Source organism: Ovis canadensis, chromosome 11, assembly GCF_042477335.2.
Source record: "Ovis canadensis isolate MfBH-ARS-UI-01 breed Bighorn chromosome 11, ARS-UI_OviCan_v2, whole genome shotgun sequence".
Classification (NCBI taxonomy): domain Eukaryota; kingdom Metazoa; phylum Chordata; class Mammalia; order Artiodactyla; family Bovidae; genus Ovis; species Ovis canadensis.
This window is the reverse complement of record NC_091255.1, coordinates 30,412,592-30,438,046: the sequence shown is the minus strand read 5'-3', so window position 1 is coordinate 30,438,046 and position 25,455 is coordinate 30,412,592. Positions and strand designations below refer to the sequence as shown.

Here is a 25,455-nt window from a genome sequence, read left to right as displayed (position 1 = left end):
ACCAGGCCCTGGACAGTGAAGGGCACGGAGCCCTAACCACTGGACCACCAGGGAATTAACTCCCTAAAAGTTCTCTTTTTCAAGCACTTCTGATGCCAGAGCCTGGCAGCGGCCCTCCTTCCGCGGGCTCCTCATTCCACTGACTGGACCAGGAGAAGGTGAGGCAGGAGGGATGCGCCAGGGCCTGGATCTGGCCCAGGTTGGGGGGAGGCCACAGTCCTGCCAGGCGGGGCCCTCAGCTTCCTCCCAACCCTGGGCATTGGTCAGAGAAGAGAGCGCACTCCTTCTGGAAGGCTCGGTACCAGCCAGGTCAAGTGCACTCCAGGCTCGCTTCTCCTTGGTCCTGGACCCTGCACCCTCAGGGCAGATTTGCCTGGTCCTGGAGTTTCTAAATAAGGAGGTCAGTGTTCAAGGAGGAAGCACAGAGGGCAGCCCTGAGGGGCAAGAGAGACGGGCAGGGGGAGAGTGGGTCCAGCCTCTGGAGCACCATCAGGCCATGTGGGCCCAAGGCACAGAGCAGATGGGCATGCCAGGTGGGCACAGATATCTCATTCTCTCTGCTGGTCAGGGAGGCCTGGCTCAGCCCAGCCCTCAGACCCCCACCGCTGCTCACCGATGCCCTCCATGAAGGCGGGATACAGTCGGTCTGTGAGGAGGGGCTCGGGCAGCTCCCGGAAGTAGAGCTTGAGGGTGCCGGCAATGGCATTGATGTCCATGTCACTCAGCATCAGCAGGATGTCCTTGTTATCTGTCGGGGGGCGGGAGGGCAGGGGCTGTGCTGGCTGAGCCCCCTCCCACCCCCATGCAGCCCTCAGCGGGGCAGGGAGCCCCGATCTGTCCCCCCATCCACCCTGAGATGGCCTGCTCGGGGTATGCACCCCCAGCCCACTCTCTGGTCTGGTCTCCCCAGCAAAGGCGGGATGTAGGCAGTGCCCACAGGTGGTCCATGACTCAGCTCCGTGGGGGAGAAGGGGAGGGGAATACAGTTCATCATCCAGAGTCCTGGAGCCACATTCACACCACGTGTCACATGCCCCCCTTCCAGCTGCAATCTCCCCGCCACTAAGCCCCTCTCTGGAAGGCACTGCACATTTTTATACCTAAAATCATGTTCTGACAAAGCCTTGGCTTCCGGGTGGCATAGAGGAGCCATGTGCCAGCCTGTCCCCAGCTCCCCCCACCCACCCCCAGGTTCCCCGAACACGTCTGCTTGGCAGCTGCCTGGGGACACCCACCAGGCCCCCTCTCAGCTCCCATAGGATCAGCACTGCCCAGCCAGTTCGGGGGTCCTGACTGCCAGCAATGCCGTTGCTGCACCCTGAACGGCAAGATGGGGTTAAGAACCAGAAAGGCCAGACCTTCCCTCCGAGGGGCTCAGTCAAAGTGAAAGGCAGCAGCGCCCTCCCAAAGGGCACTGGGGAACCGGAGAAGGTGGGGGTGCCAGAGCCAGCCGCCCGGCTCAAAGCTCCTTAGTTTCCCTGCAGCCTGGGAGGCCAGCAACAAAGCCAGGAACACAGACTCTGGAGTCAGCGAGATCCGAGTTTAAATCAGGCTCAAAGCTTATGAACTGAGTAATCCTAGGCAAGGTACTTGGCCTTTCTGAGGCTCTGCTTCCTTATCTGTAGCAACGGAGGCAAGACTGGAGGGCAACGGATTACGTAAGAAAATGCAGGGCAGGCCCACGTCACAAGGACTCGGCAATGGTCCACCCCATGCCGTGCCAGGCTGCAGCGCACAGTCCAAGGCTCCTCTGCCATTGGCTGGTCAGGGTCTTTCCATGGAGAAGCCTCCTGCTTCTGTTACGCTCTCCCACCAGCCCTAGGAGCCTGCTGGAGCGACCCCCACCCCCGCCCCACAGCTGCCCAGCTGGGCCTCCCAGACTCACTGGCATCGAAGACGGCCTTCAGTGCCTGGATGTCTGTGGCCACCCCTGATATCCGGTAGATGCCAACCTCCTCGATGCCCCGCTTCTCCACCTCCTCCACACACTGCCGCACGATGTAGGGCACCTTGGAGCGCTCCCGCCTGGGGTTGGGGTAGAGGATGTGAGGGGAGGGAGGGGCAAGGGGATCCCCAGTGATCCCTACATGTAGCCCCTCCCTCTCTGCAAACCGTGGCCTTGGAGCATTTTGGCCTCTGGGATCAGGAGATGGGGGACAAGGAAAGGGCTAAGAAAGAGGCCCTGCTACCAGCCCCCACCCACCGCCACAGCCCACCCCAGGCCTGGGTGCTGAGGGACAGCAGGGGACAAAGGCGGGAAGTTTTAGGAGATCAAAGCCCGAAGAGCTTTCCTCAGAACAGAGGGCTCACATTGAAATGCTATGGGGGACCCAGTGGGTCACCTACAGAGCAGGGTGGGCCAGACCCTGGAGACAAGGGGAGGGGAGGGGGCTGAAGGATGCCTTCTCCTGGGGGGCAGCCACTTCTGGATTCCAGCCGGCCGCTGCCACACCAAGACACAGACGTATAGCTGTCACATCTCCCATTTATTACAGGATGCTGAGGATCTGGGATTTTCACGTGCAATCTCCCAGTGTTAAGTGCTGGCTCATTTATTTCTAAAGCATTGTGTGAGGCAGGGAACACACCTCTGCCGGCCACTTTTGCCCATCCAAGTGGCTGTTGTGAGTGGAGGGTGACTGCTGGGGTGCCAGACATGGCTGGGGGGCCTGGAGGGCGGGGCTGGCAGGGACCCCAGACGCAGCACCTACTTGGTCACCACGCTGATCTTCACACCGAAGACGCCGCTCTGCTTTTTGGAGGGGGTCCTCTTCAGGCTCATGTCTCGGCTGGTGAATTTCATGGAGAATTCCACTTTGATCTGGTTGGGGGCAAGGCAGGCATAACCCCTCAGGGCACGAGTGCCCAAGGAGTGCCCACCAACACAGGGGCCCCCCAGGACTGCACCTGGGGGCTCCCTGAAACACTCACAGGGTGGGAATGGGAAGGGTGCAGGCAGAGGAGGGGGGGGAGGGGCTGGGTGGGTTGGGGGAGGCCCGGCTGCCCACCCACTGTGCAGACACTTCCGGCCTCTCCCGGCTCACCCCATTCATTTCAATCACATCGGTGTGCCAGTTCTTGGTTTCTACAGTTTGTGGATCCAGCTGCAGAGAAAGAAAGAGAAGGTGAGAGAGAGAGGTGACAGCAGAGACCAAACCAGAGCCCCCCACCCACTGCTGCTCAGGCTCAGACGCTGGCTAAAAGTTCAGGAAGATGGAACTGGGGGCTGATGCTCATCACGACATCAGTCCTTCAGGGGCTCCAGGCCCCAGGTCCTTCCTGCCCCAGTTAGTGAAGGATTCCCCCACTCTGGGAGGGAGGCGGGGTGCGCTCTTGGACGCATTCGTCCATCCCCTCTCATCCACTCCTGACCTGCCCTCTGAGAGGTGTACTATCACCCCATTTCACGGATGCACAAACTAAGGCTCACAGTCTATCAGCAACTTGCTCAACTGCCGGAATTGGAGTCAGGTACACTGCGGGCACAGCCCACGTACCTGGAGGTGGCAGACAGGAGGCCGTGCCACGCAGAAGTAAAGAAGAGCCCTGGGTCTGAATCCCAGCTCAGCCACTTTTGGCCGGGTGACCTTAGGAAGTTTCTACCTTGCTAAACCTCATTTGTTTGGTTTGTTCATTGCCAGTAAAGACCCTGCCTTGCTGGATTATTGTGAAGACTCATTGAGATAACAAGTAAGTGGCTAGTCTCCCAGGAAGCAAATAGGCTGTAGAGGGGGCCCTCAAACTGGGCAGGAGCCCCAGGGAGGTGGAGATGGCAGGGGAGGCCCAGAGGTATCCCTCACAGGTGACCAAACAGGGCCCGTTCCTCTGGTTCAGGGGCCTTCAAACTGTTTTTCCTTGTGCATCCATAAAGTGACTTGGAAAAACAATGTACACCCTGGCACATTTTTAAGTCAATATCTGAACATCTCCAAATCAAGTTTAAATAGCTGCAAAGAACATAATTTCCAGAATAATGTAAATATTTACATCTTGAAACAAAACTGTTACATCATTCTCTTAAATGTATTCAGTGGAATCCAAATTCCATAGCGATTTGATACCCACCATCATCCATTTAAAAAACATATAAACAAGTTCTTCTTTCCCTTGTAGAAACCTGTAACATCCCTTTTTCTCCTTGATTTTGTGTTTCTAGTCTATTTCACCCAAAGAATTATGTTCTCGTTTGTTTTTTTTTTAAGTCTTTTATTCTTCACCCTATTATATTTTGCTTCAACGAAAACATCTGTGTAAATAGAAATGAAAAATTTCCTGAGACCACAAGTCTCCAAATGTTCAAAACATATTCTGGATTCACTAGTACAATGATTAGCAGTATGTAATAAAAAATTTAACCAACATATTAAAAATTTTAATAAACATTCAGCAGCAAAGTACCATTTTGGTGGAACTACATCTCTTAATGAGATTGGGTGGAGTGCTTTTTCTGTTTTAGTTCATGTATGTACATGAATATTATTTTTTGCTAGGGTGAAATGGGGTTTCAGTTCAATACTTTTATTTTTTTGGTTTGGTTTTTAAAGATGTAAAAGATGAAACATCTGCTCACATAAAACAGATGGGGCTCAAAATAGTTTTTTGGGGTTTTTTTGGCAACATTGTACAACATGCAGGATCCTAGTTCCCGGACCAGGGACTGAACCCACACCTCCTGCTGTGGAAGCACAGTCTTAATTCCTGGACCACCAGGGAAGTCCTTTTTTTCCTTTCGTTTTTGAAAATAGTTTTATTATAGCAAGGTTTGCATTTCTTTAACCTCTTTCCTGGGTGTTTGCTTTAAGTTGCATATTATCAATATTTATTTTAAATGGTCTCTCAGCTGACAATTCTGCTACTTTTGTGGAAACAAAACACTGGAAACCACGTGATTTTGAAAGGATCAGAAACCCAGCCTTTTGAGTCTTCCACTTTTTCAACTCCCACATCAACATTTAAGGGGCCCCCCTGTTGCCACCGAGGGGCCCTGGGAGCCCTGGGCAGGGGTCTCTAGGGGTCCTCGGGCTCCTCTGCAGAGCAAGGGGTGGGGTAAGGCCATTCGCTGGCGAGGCAGCAGCACCCAGACTGATCTGGGCCCAAACGTCCACTCACTTTTGGGGCAGCAGCACTTATGGGAGCTGAGAATCTGCAAGCTGATTCTCTTAGAATGCTCCTGACCTCGTACCGCTGGACGACTCCCACCCCCAGGGGCTGTAGAGCATAGTCTGAACACTTCTGTTCTAACAGGCCCCTCACTAGAGTCTGGGTCCGCCCAGCGTGGCCTGGGCCCTGGGGCTTCTAAAAGCTCGAGGTACCCGGTAAGTCTTCTCCCCATCTTCTATCACCACATACCTGCTGGGGACGGGGCAGCTAAGCCTGCAGTGGGGGCTGGGGGCCTGCATCTGAGCCCAGGCCCTGCCTCCAGCTAGCAGTCCCCTGCCTGGAGAAGGGAGGAAATGGGGAACAGGGACAGAGGGGGAGCCACGTGGAGAGGATCGAGCATCTCCTTAAACGTGCAAAGGGAGCGTGCGGGCCCGCCGGCTGGCTGCTGCCCCAGCCCTCTATTCTGGAAGGCCCCTGGAACCTCCCTCCCCTAACCTTTATGTCCCAAGGCCTGGGGCACAGGCTGCCCCCGACTGCTTCATCGCCTCCAGAATGCCAGGTCTTGGACACAGAGCCTCAGGGCGTCCCCAGCCCTGACCTCCAGCAGTGGCCACCTGGAGCAGAGAGATCTCCATTGCCCTCTGCCGGCGGAGGCGGCTGCTGCCCTTGGGACACACAACTCTGGAACGACCACCCCCTTCTCATGTAGGTCTCTCTTGGCATCAGCGTAAACCTCAGGTCAATTCCATGGTCCTGGCCCCTAGGGCCCTCCTCTGCCCTAGCTCCCCCTGGGTTGGTCCTGAAGTGGCATGTGGACACAGCTCAGGCGGGGAAAGTGCAAGGACTGAGAATCAGACTGATCTGGGTCCAAATGTCCACTCTTCCACTCAACTGTGTGAATCTGGGCGGGTCACTTAACCTCCTGGAACCTCAGTTTCCCCACAGTGGGGGGTCCACACCTGCCTCAATGTTGCTGCGGAAAACAGTAACACTGACCGGACATGCAAGCATTTCCTCTAAGTCTGGCTCCAGGACAAACCCCTTACCTACCGCATCTCAATCAATCATCATAACATGGCCCATGAGGTGTAAGTCCTCCTAGCTGTCTCCATTCTACAGATGAGAACACTGAGGCTTAAAAAGAATGAGGAGTTTGCCCACTGCCACATGTCTAGGAAGTGAGAGCTGGGGTGCAAATTCAAGTCTCCCTGACTCGGCTTGGCTAGATCCGCAAGAACTCATGTACAGCACCCAGCCTGGCGCCCTCGCCTCTGGAAGCTGCTGTGATCAGTGTTTATCTGGAAGGGAGACGTGAGGCCTCCACCGTCTGGCACCACAGGCTGACCTAGGGGCTGGCAGGTCGTCTCCAGTACGATTCTTTCATTCCTTCCCTCCCCCTTGCTTCTGTTCCAAATGCCAAGTAGCAACCCCACGTGTTCCTGGAAGCATCTGAGACAGGACCTTCGCAAGCCTGATGCGAAGGCTCAGTCCCAGCCCTGTTTCTTCCAGAGAGCCTCCCCAGATTAACTCCAGGCCTCAGGAATGTTCACTCCCCTCTGCCTCCCTGCCACACTACCACCCTGTCCCCTGGACCATTTGCTGTTGCTGCAGTCTGTCCCAGGCCAGGTCTGGGTAAGGTGGCACCGTCACGTTTTACCATGAGTCTCATCACCACCCTATTCTCGACTTCCCTCTGCAGGTGCGGCCCTGGCACCCACGTGGGGGAGGCCGACCCAGCCCCTCAGCACCCCGACAACGCAGCCCTGTCTCCTGGAAGGCCAGCACAACTCCAGAAATCAAGTCTATTTCAGGATGTCATTTAAATACAGAGAAGGGAGGGTGCAGAGTAGAGACGGACATGGCACATTTTCCAGAGAAATGATGCTGTCTGAACTGCTGTGGTTATTTATAACCCCTGGGAAAAGTGGACTTTGCTATTTCCTGATTAGATTAGTGCTAGAGGCGGAGAAGCCAGCCTCCTGGATGTCAGTGGATAGGAACGTCTGATGGCTCACCATCCAGTCCCAGCAGACAGGTGCCGTCCCCTCACCTGGGGACCAGGTACCAGGGGGAGACTAGATCACCTGCGGGAGTGAGACAGGTGGGGAGATTCCCCGTCGAAGAGTGCCTCCTTCATCACACAGGCCACAAAAATGCCACGGGCCCACCCCCAGGGAGCACAGGCAGGAGACAGAAGCAGGTCCTAGAACATCCTGGAGCACGTTACCAATGAGTGGCCGAACACAGCCTCTGGGAGCGGCTCGACCGTGTCCTTTCTGCCTTTGCCTTTAGACCTGGTGAGGTCTTGGCTGCACGTTCAGACCTCTCCCAAGGAGAACCTACTGCCCTCTGGGACTGATGTCCCCGAAAGAACCACCATCCCCCAAGGGAAGGCCACATCCCAGGCAAAGGCGTCCGCAGAGTCTCCCAGAGAACTGGCAGGTGGCTGGGAGGCCGCCTTCCCCTCTCTTGGGCTCAGCAGCCTCACGTTCAGGACAGGAAATGGGCTCCCCAGCCTGGCAGGGGGCTCAGAGGAGGCCGCCCTGTGGGCACCCAAACCCTCCCTGGATGGTGGGTGCCATCTTCATTTCAGAAACGCCCTCAGGGGTCCCCTGTGAGAGGTCTAAGCCCTTCCTCCTGCCCGTTTCTCCCCAGCCTGGGACAGGAGACCCCCCAAAGCCCTCCCTCTCTCTGGTTCAAGGGCTGTTCACGACCATCTCCCAGTGCCTGGGAGGCATCGGTGAATTTGGGGGCCCCCTTCCTGCTCTCTCGAGTCAGACTCCTTCTGACAGTGGGCACTGTCCCCTCACCATCCCACACTCCCTCCACCACGCAGCTTGCTCAACCCTCTCCTGGTGATTTCTGCTGCCACCCCTTCCCCCGCTCCCATCCCGGGCCTCACGTGGGCGCCTTTAATCCGTGAGGAGGGGGCAGGGAGGGGGGGCGGTGAGCCGTCAGAACTGGCAGCTGCAATCCCAGCAGAGGGGGGCGCAGAGCAGCGGTGGTTACTTTGGCAGCTTATGTGGGGGGCTTGCAGGTGACAGGGGCCCCCACCTCCCTCCGCATAGCCCCTTGGCACTGAGCCCCTCTCCTCAGCATATCACTGTCATCTCCCCAGCACAAGCCCCACAGGTCCTGAGGAGCCCGCCTCCCTGGGCCCTCTCCCACCCTTTCTTTCACTGAGCACACTGCTCTGCCCTCTGCACCCTGGGCCTGGCATCCGGGCCCTGTCCTGGGCGGTGGCGTGGACTTCACTCGAAGCCCAGAGTTGTTTTTAGGGCTACTGAAAATGAAGTGCAGTGACCCAGCACAGCCGAAGCTGTCCCCCTCACAGGTGAACAGGACACTGAATAGAAAGCAGAGGTGGGACTTTCCCTCCAGTCCAGGGGTTAAGAATCCGCCTGCCGATGCAGGGGCACGGGTTCGATCCCTGGTCTAGGAAGATTCCACATACGCCATGGGACAAAGAAGGCCACGTGCCACAGCTACTGAGCCTGCCCACCTAGCGCCGTGCTCCACGGCAAGAGAAGCCACCGCGAGACGCGGATGCACCGCGATACGGAGAAGCCCCTGCTCGTCACACCTAAGAAGGCCCACACGCAGCAGCGAAAACCCAGTGCAGTCAAAAGGAATAAATAACTTAAAACACAGAAGGCAGAGGTGTGTGGCTGTGCTTTGGGGAACGGAGGCTGAGCGCTGGGTCGTGAAGACCAGGCCCTGAGCCAGGTGTGTTGTCCGATGGGCACACATTTCCTGGGGCTCCCGGGTCAGTGGCCACGGCGGCGGTCCTGGCTGGCCTTCCGCTGCCCTCCCCCAAGTGCATCCACATGCTCTGGGCTGGTCCCCCTGGGACACTGAAGCCAGCCTGTCATTGGGGCAAACCACAGGCGTGAGCGGCATGGGCTGGCAACGGGCGGACAACGGTGCTGCCAAGAGCCTGCCTCCCCGCCCCCTCACCCCCCAAGAGGGCACTGGAGGTTTCTGTCAACGTGGCCATCCGAGAGACACTTGCAGAGAGGCAGGGCAGAGCAGGAGGGGGGGCGTTGGGCCTGCACCCTGCCGTGTTAGGGGGAGACCAGGGTCAGGCTCAGTAAACTCACCCTGTTTTCCCAGAGGCGGGGCCCCCCACCATAAGGCCAAGCAAGCTCTGTCCCCCCTCCACCCCAACCTGCAGGGTGAGCTACACGACGGCTTGTGGTACCGGCTTGAGGCTACTTGGCCTCTGCTCGCCTCCCCTCCCCCCAGAACTTTGAAGTTCCCAGAGGCCCACGTATGAAGGGGTCAGCAGCTCTGAATGGGGCTTTTACTGAAGCCAGGTTAGCCCTGTAGCACCCTCGGTGACCCGCATTCCAGGGCTCAGCCTGCCCTGCGATGCCATCAAGCCCTCAGGCCGAAACTTAGAGTAGGCACATCTCTCCCCGAGCCCTGGGGCCCCAGCCTCCTCAGAGCTCCGTGCCCGCCCACCACTGCCTGCTCTGCCTGCAGACTTCACCCCAGAATCAGGCCCACAGTCACAGCCAGGAAGCTGCCCCCGCCCCTCAACCCCAGCTCAGGGACACCAGCTGGGTCACTCTTAGGAAAAGGAACTGGTCAGGGCTAAATCAGGGCTTCTCAGTGGTAAGAACCCGCCTGCCAATGCAGGAAACATAAGAGATAAGAGTTCCATCCCTGGGCTGGGAAGATCCTCTGGAGGAGAGCATGGCAACCTACTCCAGTATTCTTGCCTGGAGAATCCTATGGACAAAGGAGCCTGGGGGGCTACAGTCCAGGGGGTCAACAAGAGTAAGGACACAACTGAAGCAACTGAGCATGCACACACAGGGCTAAGGCAACACAGAGGCAGCCCCCAGCAGCTCTGTCCCCAAAGGGAAAGGGCCACCTTAGAGGTCAGAGTTCCAAGTGAGAGGCTCCCCGAGGTACATCCGGGGAGTGTCATGCTGCGGCCACAGAGAGGCCAAGGGCTTCTGGGACTGTGGGCTCAGGGGCCTCCCTCTGGACTCGGAGTGGTTTGGTAAGAATTATGAAAAGTCCTTCTCTGAAACTGACCTCATCCTCCCTGCCCCACCAGGAACACTGTCCGGGCACAGAGCCTGTTGGTGGGAACAAGGCACAGCAATCCCCTGGCCTGTGCTCGCTCTGAGGGGCCTCTTGTGGATTCTCCCCAGGTCCTCCCCACTTGCAGGCCCATTTCTAGGCTCAGCTTGCGAGGTGGGGCTCCACACCTCCAGAAGCTCCCCACCCAGGGCACGCAGCCTTGATCCCGACGGGGCTCTGTGACCAACCACCAGGACAATGAAGAAACAGCCGAAAACTCAAATGAGCCCTGGGTTGCACAAGGGCATGAGAGACGAAAGCACTTCCTGCACTAAGCCACTCATGGGACCTCATCATGTCATTCTCTAAGCCTATCAGCATCTTGGGAATTATCACCTAAGTCACATCAAAAGATAAGAACGATGTCTGGAACTCAGTACATGCTCAAAACGTGTCCGCATCTCTAAAATTTGGCTTAACCTCCCTGGCGGCTTCCCACTGCACTTAGATTAAAAGCTCAACTCCTCCAAGGCTGCTGCCCACTCTGTCCAAGGTCGTTTCCTATGCTCCATGCAGCCTCTCTCTACCTCCGAACACACCATGGTTGCCCTGGTTCAGGGTTTTCACCTCTGCCTGGAAGGCGCCCTTCCCAGATCTTTCAAGAATCTGTGTCATTTAAGTCTTAGTTCAAAATTATTTTTTCAAGTGAGGCCTCTCCCCTCCACTTTGCTCTCTGATCTGTTACCCAATTTTATCTTCCTCAGAGTATTTGTGCAGCATGAAATGATGTCATCTATTGCCTGACTAATCCTATGGACAGAAAGTTCCATCAGAGCAAGGCCTCTGCCCTGGGCTGCCTCTGCAGTGCCCATTACGTGAGGGTGCCCCATCAATATTCCAAGGCCAAATGAACAAATCGGGGTGTATAGGCTGGAGAAAGCAATGTCCTTCGGCTAGGGATCCTTCGGGACGGGGCTTGAGAAGCCCCACACTCCTGCTCACCTCTCTCCTCCTGTGGCCAGTGAATGGCTGGCTGTGGCCCAGGGGTAGCCCTGCGACCTCTTCCACCCAGACTTTCCCAGCGTGCTGAGAGTTTAAGGCTTAGGCATAGGAATCTTGAGACGTGGCCAAAATCATCATATGAACTGGATCTAGGAGATCATCCTGTTCAGATCCTTCATTATACTGAGGCCAGAGAACCAGAGAGGTGAAGAGATTTGCCCAAGGTCACACAGCAAGTCAAGACAGTAGACTCAGGTTTAGAAAAACAAGGCCTCGTGACTCCTAGCGGCCCGATGCCTTTCCTTCTCTGGCCTCCTGGTTGGAGGTGGGGGTGCTCCAAGGAGGGGGCCAGAGCACAGAGGGGACACTCAGGCATTCAAGGGGAAGAGGAGCTGTAGCTGCCGTGGGACCCCGGCTCTGGTCACCGTCCAGGAGAGAGGGGGTTCCAGCTTCTGGCTCAGGCATGAGTTCCACGCTCTCTTAGCCAAAGCAGAATCAGGGAAACCACTGTGGGGCTCCCTGGAGAAGGCAATGGCAACCCACCCCAGCGCTCTCGCCTGGAAAATCCCAGGGACAAAGGAGCCTGGCAGGCTACAGTCCATGGGGTCGCAAAGAGCCGGACACAACTGAGTGCTGAGGGACTGTGGGGCCCTCCCGGCCTCTGCAGCAGAGTTCCCCTAGCACTCCACGATCACTTCCCACCTCTCTATGCCCACCTGGGCAGGGACAATGGGGCCTTAGTCTAAGGCTCACTAGGATCCAGACCTGACTCTGGCTTTCTCCTGGGGATTGGGGCAAGTGGGTTCCAGATATGGGGATGTGTGTTCCTTTGGGTGCTAGGAAGACATCAGAACACAACTCCCAGTGCTATTTGATAGGGAAAAGGAAGCCTAAACAGCACCTGCTGATTAGTTCCCGATATTCTGGGCAGATGGCAAGGCCACTCAGCAGAGGACTGGGCCTGGCCAGACTTGTGTGCCCTGACCCGCACCCAGCAACTCCCCCATATGGACACCTGCAGAAGTTTCTGGGCTCTTCCCAAAATATCTGCTCTCCTGGGGCTTCGCAACCTCTGGATAGTTCTGCACCACAGGGCTTGGGCAGCACTGGCAGGCTCAGCTCCCGCTGGGCTGAGGCCATCCAAAAGCCAGGGGCACCAAGCCCGGCACGGCTGCCTGGCCAAGCCACCTGCGACTGTAGATGCTGGAGAGGGCTGGCGCCCCTTCTAACCTCCCCAGGAGCCAAGAGACAGCAGCTTGCCAAGTGCACTAAGAGCAGGGGCTCCTACTCCGGGATCTGTGACCTTCTCAGAAACAGCACACGATAGTGGGAGTCGCTCAGTCGTGTCTGACTCTGTGCGACCCCCTGGACTGTAGCCCACCAGGCTCCTCTGTCCATGGGATTCTCTAGGCAAGAATACTGGAGTGGGCTGCCATTTCCTTCTCCGGGGGTTCTTCCGCACCCAGGGATCAAACCCAGGTCTCCTACATTGCAGGCAGATTCTTCACCATCTGAGCCACCAGGGAAGCCTGAAACAGCAGTTTGTGCATATGTCTGGCTTTGGGCCTAGTCATCAGATTCTCAGAATGGAGTACTCCTGCTCTGTGGAATCAAACAGGACTCTCGGGAGCCAGCTTAGGGGAGAAGCGGGAGCAGCGGGGGTCCGGACACCACCTGTGAAGCCCCAGGAGTAAGGTCCTCTCCCTCTGGGGAATATGTGTTAACAGTAGCTGCAGGAGCACAGGAAGATCTTGCTACTCTGCTTTTCAAACCCCCAAACCAACCAGGGTGGACACCATCCTGGGCCCACAAAGAGGCCCAGACCGGGAGGAAACGGGCTGCCCTTGGGGGGTCTCCAGCCCTCGAGAGAAGTGCTACTGCCCTTTTCCTGCAGCTGAGGGATGACTATAGGAGTGTGAATGGGCGTGCAAATGGTAGAGACAGGATGCAGCTACCTTGCGTCCAGCAGATAAGGTGTGTGCATAAGGTGTGTGGGGTGGGTGCTGGATGGGGGAAGGGGGCAGGGAGGTGGGCAGCCACGGCAGGAGAGAGGTCTTGTTGCCTAAGGTTTTAGCATCTTTTTTGATGCCCATAGCCAGATGCTGAAGGAAATGATGATGGAGTAAGAGTAAATGAGCGTGAGACATCTCTCTACCCCAACACCCTTGTACTCTCCATGCCTGGAACAGCCAGTAAATGGCAGACAGAGCCTTGGGGACATGCACGTGGCTTGCATACCTGATGCTACCTGTAAGAAAACTGTCAGGTTAAACGACAGACTCTGGGAGGTGCCAGGAGCTGACCAGTGGATGCATTCAAGATGATGAAGAAAGGGACCTTCTTGAACCCTAAGGTTCCCCAGATGAGTGGGCCAAACCCCACCCCCCATCCTTTCTTGGGTAGCACCTCTGACCCTCCTGAGCAATAGAGGGGAGCAAACCCCATCTTAGAACAGGTGGCCCTATCCTGGAGCTCAGCAGGAAACATCTCAGTTCACCTTGCTGGCCTCTGCCTTCCCAAGAGAAGCTCTTTGGAGTGGGTAATTCCCAGACCCTTGAAGCAGAGGTAGGACCATCAGGAACCATCCTCAGTTCTCCCCCACTCCCCTGGATCCTCCTAGATCAGCCTAAGCCTCCACCTCCAGCCAGTATCTGGCCTGGTATGGGTCTAGATGTCTTCACTTGGGCTGTAGGGCGACAGTAGGGGCTCAGATTCCTGCCCACCCACACCCCCCACTCCTGAGACAAAAAGTTCTGGCCTGGCCACTGCCTCCGTGGGGCTCTACTAGCCTCTCTGGCTCCCACAAGTGACTCCATTAAAACCTGTGGACACTTCTGGGGACAGGATGGGATTCCTCTTTCAGCCCTTCTCCCTCCAAAGTGCAATCTAAGGATCTAGAAAGAAGCAGAATGGGAGGAAGATCAGGCACTGAGCCTGGTCTCCCTGAGTGTGACTTAAAGCCAAGGGGGAAAAAAAAGGAAAAGGAAAGTAGAAATGTGAAGTTAAATGCAGAGAGCACTGGCAGAACCCACACACTCAAATGCCACGTGTCTCCTCTGCTAAGCGCTTGCACAACAAGCCGACTGCCAAGTCAGAGGCTAGTGTAAGGCTTCAGCCCCAGGACTCCCCTCTGGGACAAACACAACCTCAACCACAGCCCCCACCCAGGACCCAAAGGAGAGTCCGCCAGCGGTCCCTGCCTCCCCTCTTCCAGCAACTGCAGACTCCTGGGGCCAGAGGCTCTATAGGTTGATAACACTGAGCTTTTTCCATTCAAACAGATTCTTCAGCCCCAGCACTGAGTCCCCAGATGAGTCACTTGCACCTCCCTCCAGCCTTCCTGAATCTTTTAGTTAAGAGGCAGCAGGAGGGCCACAGGTGTCTCAGGCATCCACAGTATCACATCCTTGTGGCAAAAAGCTGGATGAGGAGTTAATGAGGAGACCCCCTCCTGCCGGGCTGGGCAGTACCTGGCTCCCTTCCCCCACCCACCTAAGCTGCTGTCTGAGTCCAGCCCCCTTATCTGGCAGTGAGCCTACTGCACTGAAAAAAAAAAAATAGGTTAATGCAGCTGGGAAAAGAAAGGAGGTGGGCAGCAGGTCTGGTTCCACAAGCCTGCCTGCTCATCTACCAGCCCCAGGCACAGCAGGGTGAATGGATGCCCCTCTCACTCACGGTACAGACCCTTGTGTCCGTGATACTGACATTGTCGCACAGCAGGGGCTAGGGAACTGAGTCATCTGCCCCTCGGAGCATCCCAGAGCCACAGCCACCCTGCAGTTGTGCGGACACCGATCAGCTTGGCAGCCCAGTTTGGCTGGCCCACCACCCTCTGCCCATGGAGCTATCAGATATCAAAAGAGGCGAAGCTCGCTGAAGAATTCCTCAAGTGACTTTTTCGTTTTGTTACTCACTAATGCACAAGGGAAGAACTCAAAGTCTGGAGTTTTGGGGTTGGCAAACTGCCCTCTACCTGCTAGTCTCTCCCCCCTCCTCCCCGCCCCCTGCAAAAAAAAAAGGGGGCAGGTAAACCAGAAAGCCTCTGGCTGGCACTGGGCCAGGAAACTGCAGGATCCTTTTCTTGCCAACCTCTAGGTCTGGAAATGGACAATGAGCTTAGGGCTGGTGTCTGCTGGCCTCAGCAGGGGGTGAGAAGGGGGTCCAGGCAGGGGATGGCTCCGAGCTGCCGGGCACAGACAGCTGTCTCAGCACAGAGGGGCTCTGGGAGCCGCTGAGGCCAGCAGGGCTCTGCAAGTCTGGTCCCTGGAGAGGCTGAAGGTGACACAGGGGCCAGTTGTGGGCCAGCTCAAGTTGCTGCCCAGCACTTTCCAGGACTGATGTCACCTCTGGGAGGTCACGTATACTCCCCCTGGCAGGGGATGAAACTAGGCAAGGAGCCAACAGGCCCCAAGATCACTTTCTCTTACAGGTGCCAGGAGCCTCTACGCTGCCTGGCAGTGAGGATCTGTGTAGAGGGTCCTCCTTCGGAGCCACAGGAGGATGTGCAAATCCCCACCAAGTCACACAGACCAGCCCAAGCCTCCCTTATCACTGCCTTGAAGGACAGGCACCCTGTGACACTTGCCGAGGCGCCTGATTTGGTCTACAGTTATCAAGCGCTTCAGTGTGTGCTTGGCGCTGGTCTGGCTCTTGCTCAGATGCCCCATGCCAGGGCCCAAAGCCAGCCCCGCGGCAGCCTGCCCAGCTGCAGGACAGTCAGCTTCTATCTCGGATTTTCATCCCCACCCAAGGTCTGAGGCGACAGGCAGGACGGGCAGTCTGCCCTGGCATGGCTTGGTCTGAGCTGCCCGCTGGGTCAGGAAACCCCTGGCACACTGATTGAGTTGCCTGGTGCCTGGCTGGCACTGGGCCAGCAGGCCTCTGGGTGGTCCCTGAAGAGGCAGCCTAGAGCCCCCAGACCCTGCAGCACCACGACCTCCCCACAACCTTACACAAAGAAACCTCACACTGGCGTTTCTGAGGTTGCCTCTCAGCAAAGGTGCAGCCAACCACGTTCTGGACACAGGGGATTGGGTCTGGGCTGGGCGCAGTACGGGAAACTGAGACTCAGGGGCCCCTTGCCTCTGCCAGTTCATATTTTTGAGCCCACAGAGACTCAGAAAGGAGCCAGGCAGTACTCTCCCACAGGAGACAGGCGCCCCCCTTTTCCTAAGAGGTACAGATGCAGAGAATGTAGGGGTAGGGGTAGCAACGGCATTACTCATATTGAGGCCACTTAGAGCCAACCCACAGCTCACGCCAGCCTCTGTCCTGGGACCCCACGGGCAGGCAGGAGGCGCAATGAGCTCCCAGAAGGGGATGCCCAGGGGCCCAGCACCCCCCACCGACCTCAGTCCCTCTCCGTCCACCCGCTCCGGCCCCCTCGCGCACCTTTTGGCGGAGAAGCTTGCTGCGCACACGGCCCCAGAGCCGCGCGCCCGTGTTGGGGGGCCGCTTGCTCCCCGGCTCCTCCAGCGGATCCAGGCAGCAGCGCTCCAGGGGCTCGCACACCGCCTTCAGGCTGCAGTCGGGCTGGGGCAGGATGTCGGTCATGCCGGTGGTGGTGGCAGAGCCGGCCCGACGGGCGACCCAGCCTGCGGGGCCAGCTCCGCTCCGGGGACTGGAGCGCAGGCGGCCGGCGGGGGGTGGGGGTGGGGGGGTCCGGAGCCGCTGGAGGCGGGCAGGCGGGCGCAGTTACTCGAGCCGGGCAGGGAAGCGCATGGTGCGGGGCGCCCCTTTCCGCTCCCTCTGAGTCCTCCCTCCCCGCAGACGCTCGGATTGCGGTCCGGCCAGGCTCCGGACAGGCGAGCGGGCTGCCAGCGCCCGAGCTCTCCGCGCAGGCAGCGCCCGAGGCCGCCGGGGAGCCCCCGCCCCCACCGCCCCCACCGGAGGAAGTGACTCAAAGGAGGCGCGGGAGGCTGCCCCCTCCAAAACACCCAACCTCCCGCTTTTAACTCTTGGCAGGCCGGGCCTCCTCCTCACCCACCCCAGGCCCTTCCTTCAGCCCCTACTAAATAAAGTTTGACAAGCAGCGAAAGCAGCCAGTCCCTTCTCCCCTAGAGCCCGGGTTAACCCCTTCCCCACCAGACGGTGGCGCCCTGGGGCTGAGTTGTTTGAGAAGGAGGCTAGGGGAAGCCAGAGGGGGTCTGCAGCGCCAGGAGCCATCAACAGCTGCCCTTGTCCCGGGGCAAAGAACTGGGACTGCCCTGGAGCTCTGCTTTCCCTCCCCCAACTCTGGTTCCAGATGCCTCCAGCAATGCCAATTCAGGGATGGGGCCAGACCCACATGGACTGGCACTCACGAACCTCCTCCTGTGTAAAGAATAATGAAGACCCCCTAGCTGGGCAGCTTCCTGCGCATTCGCAGCCCCGAAGCAATTGGCTACTACAAGTCTTCTCTGGGGACCTGAGCGAAAAAATCCAAGGATGACACTCGTCACGGATGTCCAGCAAGAGGTGCTTCTTTCACGGTGCTTTTTAACCATGGCTGGTGCCCTTCACCAGAAAAGCCACAAAAGGGGCTGTGCTGCTAGGGGTGGAGAAAGTCCACTGACCGTTGATCAGTGTTCATTTAGCAAAAGGCCTGGACCCAAGATGATTAGGGTCCAAACAACCCAGAGGCATCGGGACGTCACACCCTCCAGAGCTTGACTCGGCAGAGGAAGGAAACCAGCAGTGCCAACCATAAGCCGAGTCCCGTGCAAAGGGCGTTCAAATATCCGCTTAGGTGGAAGCCTCATGACTTTTGTGACGTTGGTGTTACCGTTTAGAGTTGTGAGGACTGGGGCTCAGGGAGGTGAAATTCTTGCTTGAGGTCATGGAAACTCAGCTGGTAAGTGACAGGTCTCCTCCAAAGACCCCGGGGCTCACCACCACTGAAGGGTGGCTGGTTCTCTGGATTCAGGGGGTGGGGAGAAATAGCTGGGGGAGGGGGAGGAAAGAGCTGGGTTAGGCCCCCAGAGCAGGTAGGCAGGGGCCCAGAATCAGCCCCTTGGCATCTAGAATACACCCACTGAATCTCAACCAGCACGCAGGTCTTTGGGTTAACATCGGAGCCCGTGGCGCTTTTGGAAAAAGCAGGGGCTTCATCGCAGAGGTAACTAAGACCTGGTCATGACAAAGGGACCCTCACTGAGTTTACTAGGCGACAGGTACCTTGCTAACCCTCCATGTGTTCTTCACACGCTAACCCTTCACAGCTCCCCTGACCTTAGGAAGTATGTCCTGGCACCCTCATTTTCCATTTGAGGAAACTAAGGGTACAGAGAAGCTAAGCACTTTCCCAGACCAGGCCGGGCCATGAAAGAGGTCTGGCTAGGCCCTCGTCATCGGGACGATGCTCCAGTGTGCCGGGGGCTGGCCCTGCACTGCCTTGTACCCTGGTGGTGGAGGCAGGGTCCTGGGACTCTGCTGGGCTCTGGCTGTCCCTGCAGGGGGGCTGGATCAGCCACCAGGGCTCACTATTCACACCCTCTTCTGCACAGCACAGACAAGGCTGAGCGCCCAAGGCTGCACAGACCCTCTTCCCCTACTTGAGCCCAAGTTGCTCACACTGGTGCAGCTCAGTGGGGCCACAGTTTTCCCAGTAACCCCTGAGGGGGAGGGGAAGAGGCCCACTGAGGCAAGGATGTGCCTGTGTTCCCTGGGGCCTGACCTACTCTTAACTTGCTCCCCCAGGGAACCTGGGTGCTACCTCAGAAGAGAGTGTTCCTCTAGCCCCTTGAGGGGCCGGCAGCTTCCCCTCCTCCCCCACCAGCTGCACAAAACCCACCTCCTCCAAGGCTTCACTCATTCCTGGGGTCTTCACCTCTCCATCCTAGTCATTTCATTCAAGAGGCACTGACTTAGAGCCTGGCTATGTGCCTGACTCGAAATCACAAAGATGAACCAAAAGCCTGTGCTTGGGACTTCCCTGGCGATGCAGGATACTTGGGTTCAATCCCTAGTCCGGGAAGATCCCACGAGCAGCAGAGCCCCGGTGTGCTGCAACTACTGAAGCCCGAGCGCCTAGAGCCCATGCTCTCCAACAAGATGATCCATCTTTGAGAAGCCTGATCACTGCAACAAAGAGTAGCCCCCGATCGCCACAACTAGAGAAAGCCCAAGTGCAGCAACATAGACCCAGCACAGCCAAAATAAAAAGCCTGTGCTTGAAAAAGTTGACAGCCCAAGAGAGGAGAGGAGATGAAGGCTTAAACACCTCCAAATGGGAGACAGAGAGGCATTCATACATTTAGCATGTATCAGCTGTACAACTACCACGTGTCATACCCAGATGGACAAAGCACTGTCTTTCTGCCCTCAAAAACCCCGTCTTGGGCCACAAGGAAAGCACAGATCAAGTGCCATGGAAGTTGAGAGAAAGGAGAGAAAAATTCTAGCCAGAGGGCATCAGGGAAGGCTTTCTGGAGGAGGAGGGGTTGGCCTGAGGCAGAAGAAAAAAAGGTCACCCTCCCCGGCTTTGTTCTGCACCCCTCAGCTGGTTGTGTAACTGGCTGGTAAGGTGCCATTATAATTGCTGACCATGCTCACCTGCTGCAGACACGTGGTCCGTGCTGGGCACTGCCAGCTGTTAACTTCAGAATTGGCCCCTCACTGGCTTTCTAAGGTTCTCTGCCCTCTATCTGGGTCACATGCCACAGGGTGCAGCTAGGGGGATGCTGTGCAAGGCGTGTCCCCCAGCAGGTGTGTGGGAGAAGGGGGACGGTGCAGATCCTGTCCCCAAAGCCTTATACTTGTCTGTCTTAGGAACTCTAGGCTCAACACTTGTCTGGGTAAAGCGAGCTCTGATTGGATGAAAGATGGCCAACTGGTCTCCATGGTGACATAAGCACCTTAGCAGATGGGTAGCTGTTGGGAGGCTCTTCCCTTGAGATGTTCGTCTTTCTTTCCTCCCAGTGGGCTGGGGGTTCTCCTCCAGGGACAGCACAGATTTGCCTTCTCTTCCCCAAGCTTGACTCACTCCTTCCTGGAAGCAGTGGTCGAGGAGCAGGCTGTGGGGTGGGGGGGTGGGGGGGGCTGTGCAAGACAAATTTTCCTGAGAAATTCCTCAAAAGTGGTCCTCTGAGTTCTGGTCCCTCCAGCGCACCACAGACCCTTCCTCAGCTTCGCTGGGTGGGCTGGGCTCAGGGTGTCCCGGCCACCCAGGAAGTGACAGCACCCCCTCCCCCTCTGTCCATCCCACCACACCTGGCAGAACCGGCCTCTGAGGATGAGCAAGGGCCCCCTGTCTGGATAAACAGAGCCTGGGTGGGAAGGCCCACATGAACAGATGTCGCTGCCTTTGGAATTAAAAACATTCCTAGTGGACTGTCCCATCCTTCCTCACCCGCCTCCCCAGGCTCTCCGCCGGAGGAATGAGAGGGGCCGTCCCCAGGGAAGTGCGGGCAGGACCTCGGGTTACCCCGAGGGAGGAGGAGACACCTGGGGTGGCCACCCAGCACAGCGGTGACAGAGGTGAAAATCGGGCTGAAGTGATCAGCAGCGGCATCACTGAAGAAAAAAAGGTCACTGAGGAATAGCAGCAGCTGAGCTGTGTGGGCAGGCAGGGCAGGGGCTGCCACCAGGCTGCCTTGGCGACAGCGAGGGGCAGGGACGGCTCCAGGCACGTCCTCCAGCCTGTGAACACGAGGAGGAAGGTTCTTTCTCAGAACCTTGCGGAGCTGCTGCGGCTTCTCTTGAGTGACCTCCTTTTCCCCACTGGAATGGCTTTCATCTTCCCCTCAGGGCAGGCTGGAACGCTGGTTCCCAGTCCCTGTCCTCCAGCCGAACGACTCGAGGGCAGGAAAGGGGGTTCATGAGCAGCCAGCTAGACCAAGTCCACTGGCACCCCAGCATGGACAGCCTGGGAGTGGGGGCAGGGGAGAGCCCCCAGGGGTCACCTGGAGAGGCCACGTGCTGGCGCTGGAGCCCGAGATGAGCCCGGGCTGGCACTGAGGTTGAGGACCGGGAGAGAAGTCCAGCCAGAGAGAGAACCAGCAGGGCACGCAGCACCCAGGAGCCCATGCAGAGGGTGTGTGCGTTGGCGGGGGGGTGGTGGCACACCACAGGAGAACTAGGAGAAAGGGAGGCAGAGAGTCCCCTTAGGATGAATAGCTCGGGGGTCCCTGCATTCCTCGGGTGTGTCCTCACCCTGTTCTGCACCCATCCTGACCCATACTGTGGGCTGGAAGGGCAGAGACCGCCAGAGAAGGAGAAAGTGAGACACATTTACGTTTCTCCATCCTTTCCGAGTATCTGCCATGTTCCAGGCCTGTGTTAGGACTGGAGATGGGAACACTTTGCTCAAAGTCTCCAAGTAGCCAGTGGCAGAGCTGAGCCTAGAAGCGACATTTTCACTCATTTACTCAGTCACTCAGCACTGAATAGACACCCAACACATGCCAGGTGGGGAGGACCCAGGACGCAGCTCACTTGGAGCTGTGACACTCCAAACCAAGCCCTGGCTGCCCCACCACTGACCTGCCCTCCGAGGAGATAAGTGTCAGCAACTGAGGACTCTCCCAGGCATCCAGGCCAGGACTTCCGATCCTGAGTCCTGCCTGCTAACAGCGTGCACGGCGTTGCAGGTCTCTGAGCTCTGGCGCCTCGACTCTGTAGATTACTGGCTACTACTTGGTGGCTTTAGATGGCCACCCAGAGCGGGCGTGGGGAGCAGCTTCTGACCCAAGGTGTAAGGTGTTGGGACAGGGGGCCACCAGGATTCGAAGGCAATTGCTCCGCAGCCTAACCTCAAGGTGTACTTCCTGTCTCCCAAGGCCCAGCTGAGTCACAAGCCAGTGCAAATCACGCTCAGCTCCCCATGCACTCTGCCCAGCCACCCCAGGCTGGTGTGTCTCTGGGATGTCTGGGGGCTCCAGGAGAGGATGAGAGAGCCACAGAGTTTGTCCACTACCAGACTGTCCTGTTGGCGCGTCCCTGGCAACCCCGAGTGATTCTCACGGCACATTTGGTCACGGAAAAGGATGGAAAATCCACTTGAGCCTTTGGGAACATCCTGCTTACCTCAAACAAAACCCACCCAGGACAGAGTGGGCAGAGCACGCCCACCATACATCCGATCCATTCCTTACAGCACACGTCATGATGTAACTCACGGCCAGACTGACACCCAGACCCCCTTGGCCACCTGCCTGCTCCTGCTCCCAGGAAGGACGTGCCTGACCGGGGGGGGGGCGGCGGGGGGCTCCCACACAGCAGCGGGTGGGCAGAGCACTCCATGGGGCCTCCCAGGCTGTGTACTGAAAACATAATAACAGCCTCAGGCAGGAGGGTTTGAAAGGAGCTCAGGGGCCCCTGAGCCTCCATGCTTTTTCCTCTTTCCCTAATATGAAGCAACTCTTTTTTCCCACCCAACACTGAGCTCCAAACAAGCAGAAGACAGTCCGAGGAGCCAGGGAACCAGGGAGTGAATCCTGCCCAGTCACTGTGGCAGCCATTCCCTCTCTCTGGACGTAGTTTTCACACCTGTCAAACAGGAGTCCGGACTGGACAAGTGGTCAGTGATGATTTTTTTTTAAAGCAGAGGACACACCCTGCTTTCTTTCCAAGTGAAATCTTATGCCAGTCTCCCTGCTCCCATCAATTAAAGGCAGAAGCAGGGAGCCCCTGGCTGAAACGGGAAGACAGGACTTGCCTCTCCCACCGCCTTTGTCCACCACTCCCTGCCTTGGGGGCATTTCAGGTCACCCCAGTAGCCCCCAAGCCTGCAGACCTTGAAGCCTCTGGTCCTTCTTTAAGCGGATGGACCGTTCCCATGAGAACTGCTATTCCTCTACCACAGCCACTGCCCCCGCTCCCCTCCAGGGTGGGTAGATCTGGAAGCCGGGAGATTAAGGGCTTTTTAAGCCTTTAAGGGTCAGAGTGCTGGATCTGAAACTCATGTGTTAGCTCTACTTTTCTCTCTGCTTTGACAAAACTCTGGGTCTCTGCTTTGCTGGTGTGGGTTCTCTTCGGAGGGCTTACAATAGGGTTAACACTTATCTCATGGAGTCAGTCTAGCTGGTGTTTTCTGGGTCACCTCCGCCCAGAAGCCAGCGCAGCTCAGCTCTTGCCTCCAAGAGTGTGAGAGGCTATGCCCAGCTTCCCCTGTGTCAGCCCACACAGAATGGGCTGTGCCCGGGGGTGAGACCCTCACAGAGAGCTACCACTGCCCACACAGCTCCTGCCACGGCCAGGCTGGGCTGAGTGAGGGGTGGAGGTGGGCTCTGCAGCACCTGCAGTAAGGGAGGCCAGCAGAGACCACCTAAGGTGCCCCGATCTGCATTCATGTCCAGCCTCAGCCCTCACTTGGGGAGTCCTTGGCAATTCCCCCACTAAATCCTTTTCTCAAAGGTTTTGAATCAAATCAAAAGCAGGACCATCCTAGGAGGATGGAGTCACAGCTTCCGCCTGCAGGGAGGTTAGCGGTTACTGGGAGCATGCAGTAAGCCAGGCGCTGTCACCGCCAAGGACTCACCTAGGCCTCACACAGGTCCAAGAGGAAGCACTCGGAGAGGTCATTAGGTGGTAGAGGGGGATAAACCCTGAGTCTTTCACTTCTGAGTCTAGGGGACAATACCCTCCCTTGGTTTGTTAAGAGGCAGGATTGTTTGTTTTCAGGGCCTGCCAGAATCAGTTCCCAAGTCCTCTCTGGATCAGTTTCTCTGCTGCCTCTCACCCCTGCCAGGTGTGTGTGTGTGTGGGGGGGGGTGGGCACCACGTCCACCTGCCAAGGGGGCATTCCTATGCGGGGCAGGAGGGAGAGAGGAGACCCAAGCCTCCATCTGCTTCCTGCCCAATGCTTCCTGTCTCCAGAACCCACTTGGCAGAGCCCAGGCTCCCCAGATCAGGAACACCCAGGAGACGAAGGTGGCTGAGCATGGGCCAGAAGAGAGGTGATCTGCAAGTTTGGGGAGGCCTGTGGAGAGCAGGACGGGCCCTCCCATGGGATCCTGGCCCTGGCTCTCCCCCACCCCACTGCCCGCTCCAAGTACAACCAAACCGTCCAGACCTGCTGTGAATCTGGCAGGTGAGGCACTGAACAGAGAATGGATCCGAAACAGCTCTAATCACCTGGGCCCTGGGAGGAGGAGGGGAGGGTGTTGGAAGCAGGGAGAGGAACAGTCCTGGTGCCTCCGGGCTGGCACAGGGTGAAGATGGCAGCCAAGGGAGGGGCCCCCTGGGGACCTGCTGAGAGCAGCTGGCAGCAGGGGTCTAAAACACGGACTCTAGATGCAAACGGTCCCCAGGACTCACACACCCAGCCCACTCTGGGGGCAGGGAGAGGCCCATCTTCCAGGGGAGAGCCTGGAAAGCCACACCCGGCACAACCACTGTGGGGGCCCAGGACAGGGAGCAGCCTGGCCTGCGAGGTGCCAGGCTGGGCATTCAGGGCTGGGATGAAAGCTCTGACTGCCCCTGCAGGCAAGGTTTTCTCTCAGCTGCCCCCCATCCTAGTCAAGACCAGACACTCTCGGGGACAGGGCTCAACTGTGGCAGGTGTGCCCTGAAGGATGCCTGGGAGAAGGTGCCAAGGACCCACGGTAACACCTCTCTGGTCATTCCACCCAGGGAGGGACCCAAGCATCTTGTGGTACCAGCTCTGAGGAACCAGAGCAGAAGGGGCTCCAGGTCAACCCAGCTAGCACCCCAGAGCCCAGCTCCCCAGGCAATAGAGCTGGCACGCTAAACCCTTGGGCAGAGTCAAATGGGGACAACAGACCCCTGGGGGACCAGAGGGAGGGAACTGGGCTTGAGCAGCCCTGGACGGCTGCCCCAGCAGGCTCCTGACCCATGCTCACTCCCAACTCGCGTATGCCCTGCAGAGCAATTGAAATCAGACACAGCTCCCTCCAACAATGACCCCTTATTCCCAGCACATCACTCGCTCTGGGCCTGACCACACCAAGCCAAGGTGAGCACGGCTCCAGGGGGACAAGCCTGGAACTAATTAGCCTGGGGTGGGGGCACAGGAGGGAAACTTCAGGCTGTCAGGCAGTGAGGACCCCCACCTTGACCCCCCGCCCCCTCGGAGGTTGGGTCATCAAAGCCCGTCTGGATCCACCAGCCTAAGAAAACAGACGTGGCCTCGGCCAGCCTGAGGCCCAGACACAGGGGCCACTCGCAGATGACAGCCTTTGGAGGCAAGAAGGCTTTGACAAGCTACAAGCAGAATCCCCACAGGAAGGTGGAGGACGTGGACCTGGTCCTGCTTGGCTCAGGCAAAAGGCTGACGTCACTAGACAGACTCTGTGCCAGGCCCCGCAAAGGGCCTCACGCACTTCCCATTCAGTTCTCTTGACAGCCCATTTTACAGGTAAGGAACCTGAGGCTCGAGGT

The 25,455-nt window shown here is 57.6% G+C and overlaps 1 protein-coding gene across 5 annotated transcripts in view; it reads right to left on the bottom strand.

The window, feature by feature from the left end:
- The window catches only part of ABR (ABR activator of RhoGEF and GTPase), a 187,723-nt gene that overhangs the window by 6,016 nt on the left and 156,252 nt on the right, over window positions 1-25,455 (bottom strand). For 4 of the 5 annotated variants that reach the window (XM_069603026.1, XM_069603029.1, XM_069603027.1 and 1 more), the window contains 4 exons: window positions 3,045-3,104; window positions 2,712-2,821; window positions 1,886-2,025; window positions 614-748 (listed from right to left, as the gene is read on the bottom strand). In XM_069603026.1, coding sequence (XP_069459127.1) covers window positions 614-748; window positions 1,886-2,025; window positions 2,712-2,821; window positions 3,045-3,104 — 445 coding nt within the window. Of the gene's footprint in view, window positions 1-613; window positions 749-1,885; window positions 2,026-2,711; window positions 2,822-3,044; window positions 3,105-16,527; window positions 18,058-25,455 lie in introns of those variants that run through there. The other variant, XM_069603030.1, reaches the window with a different exon arrangement.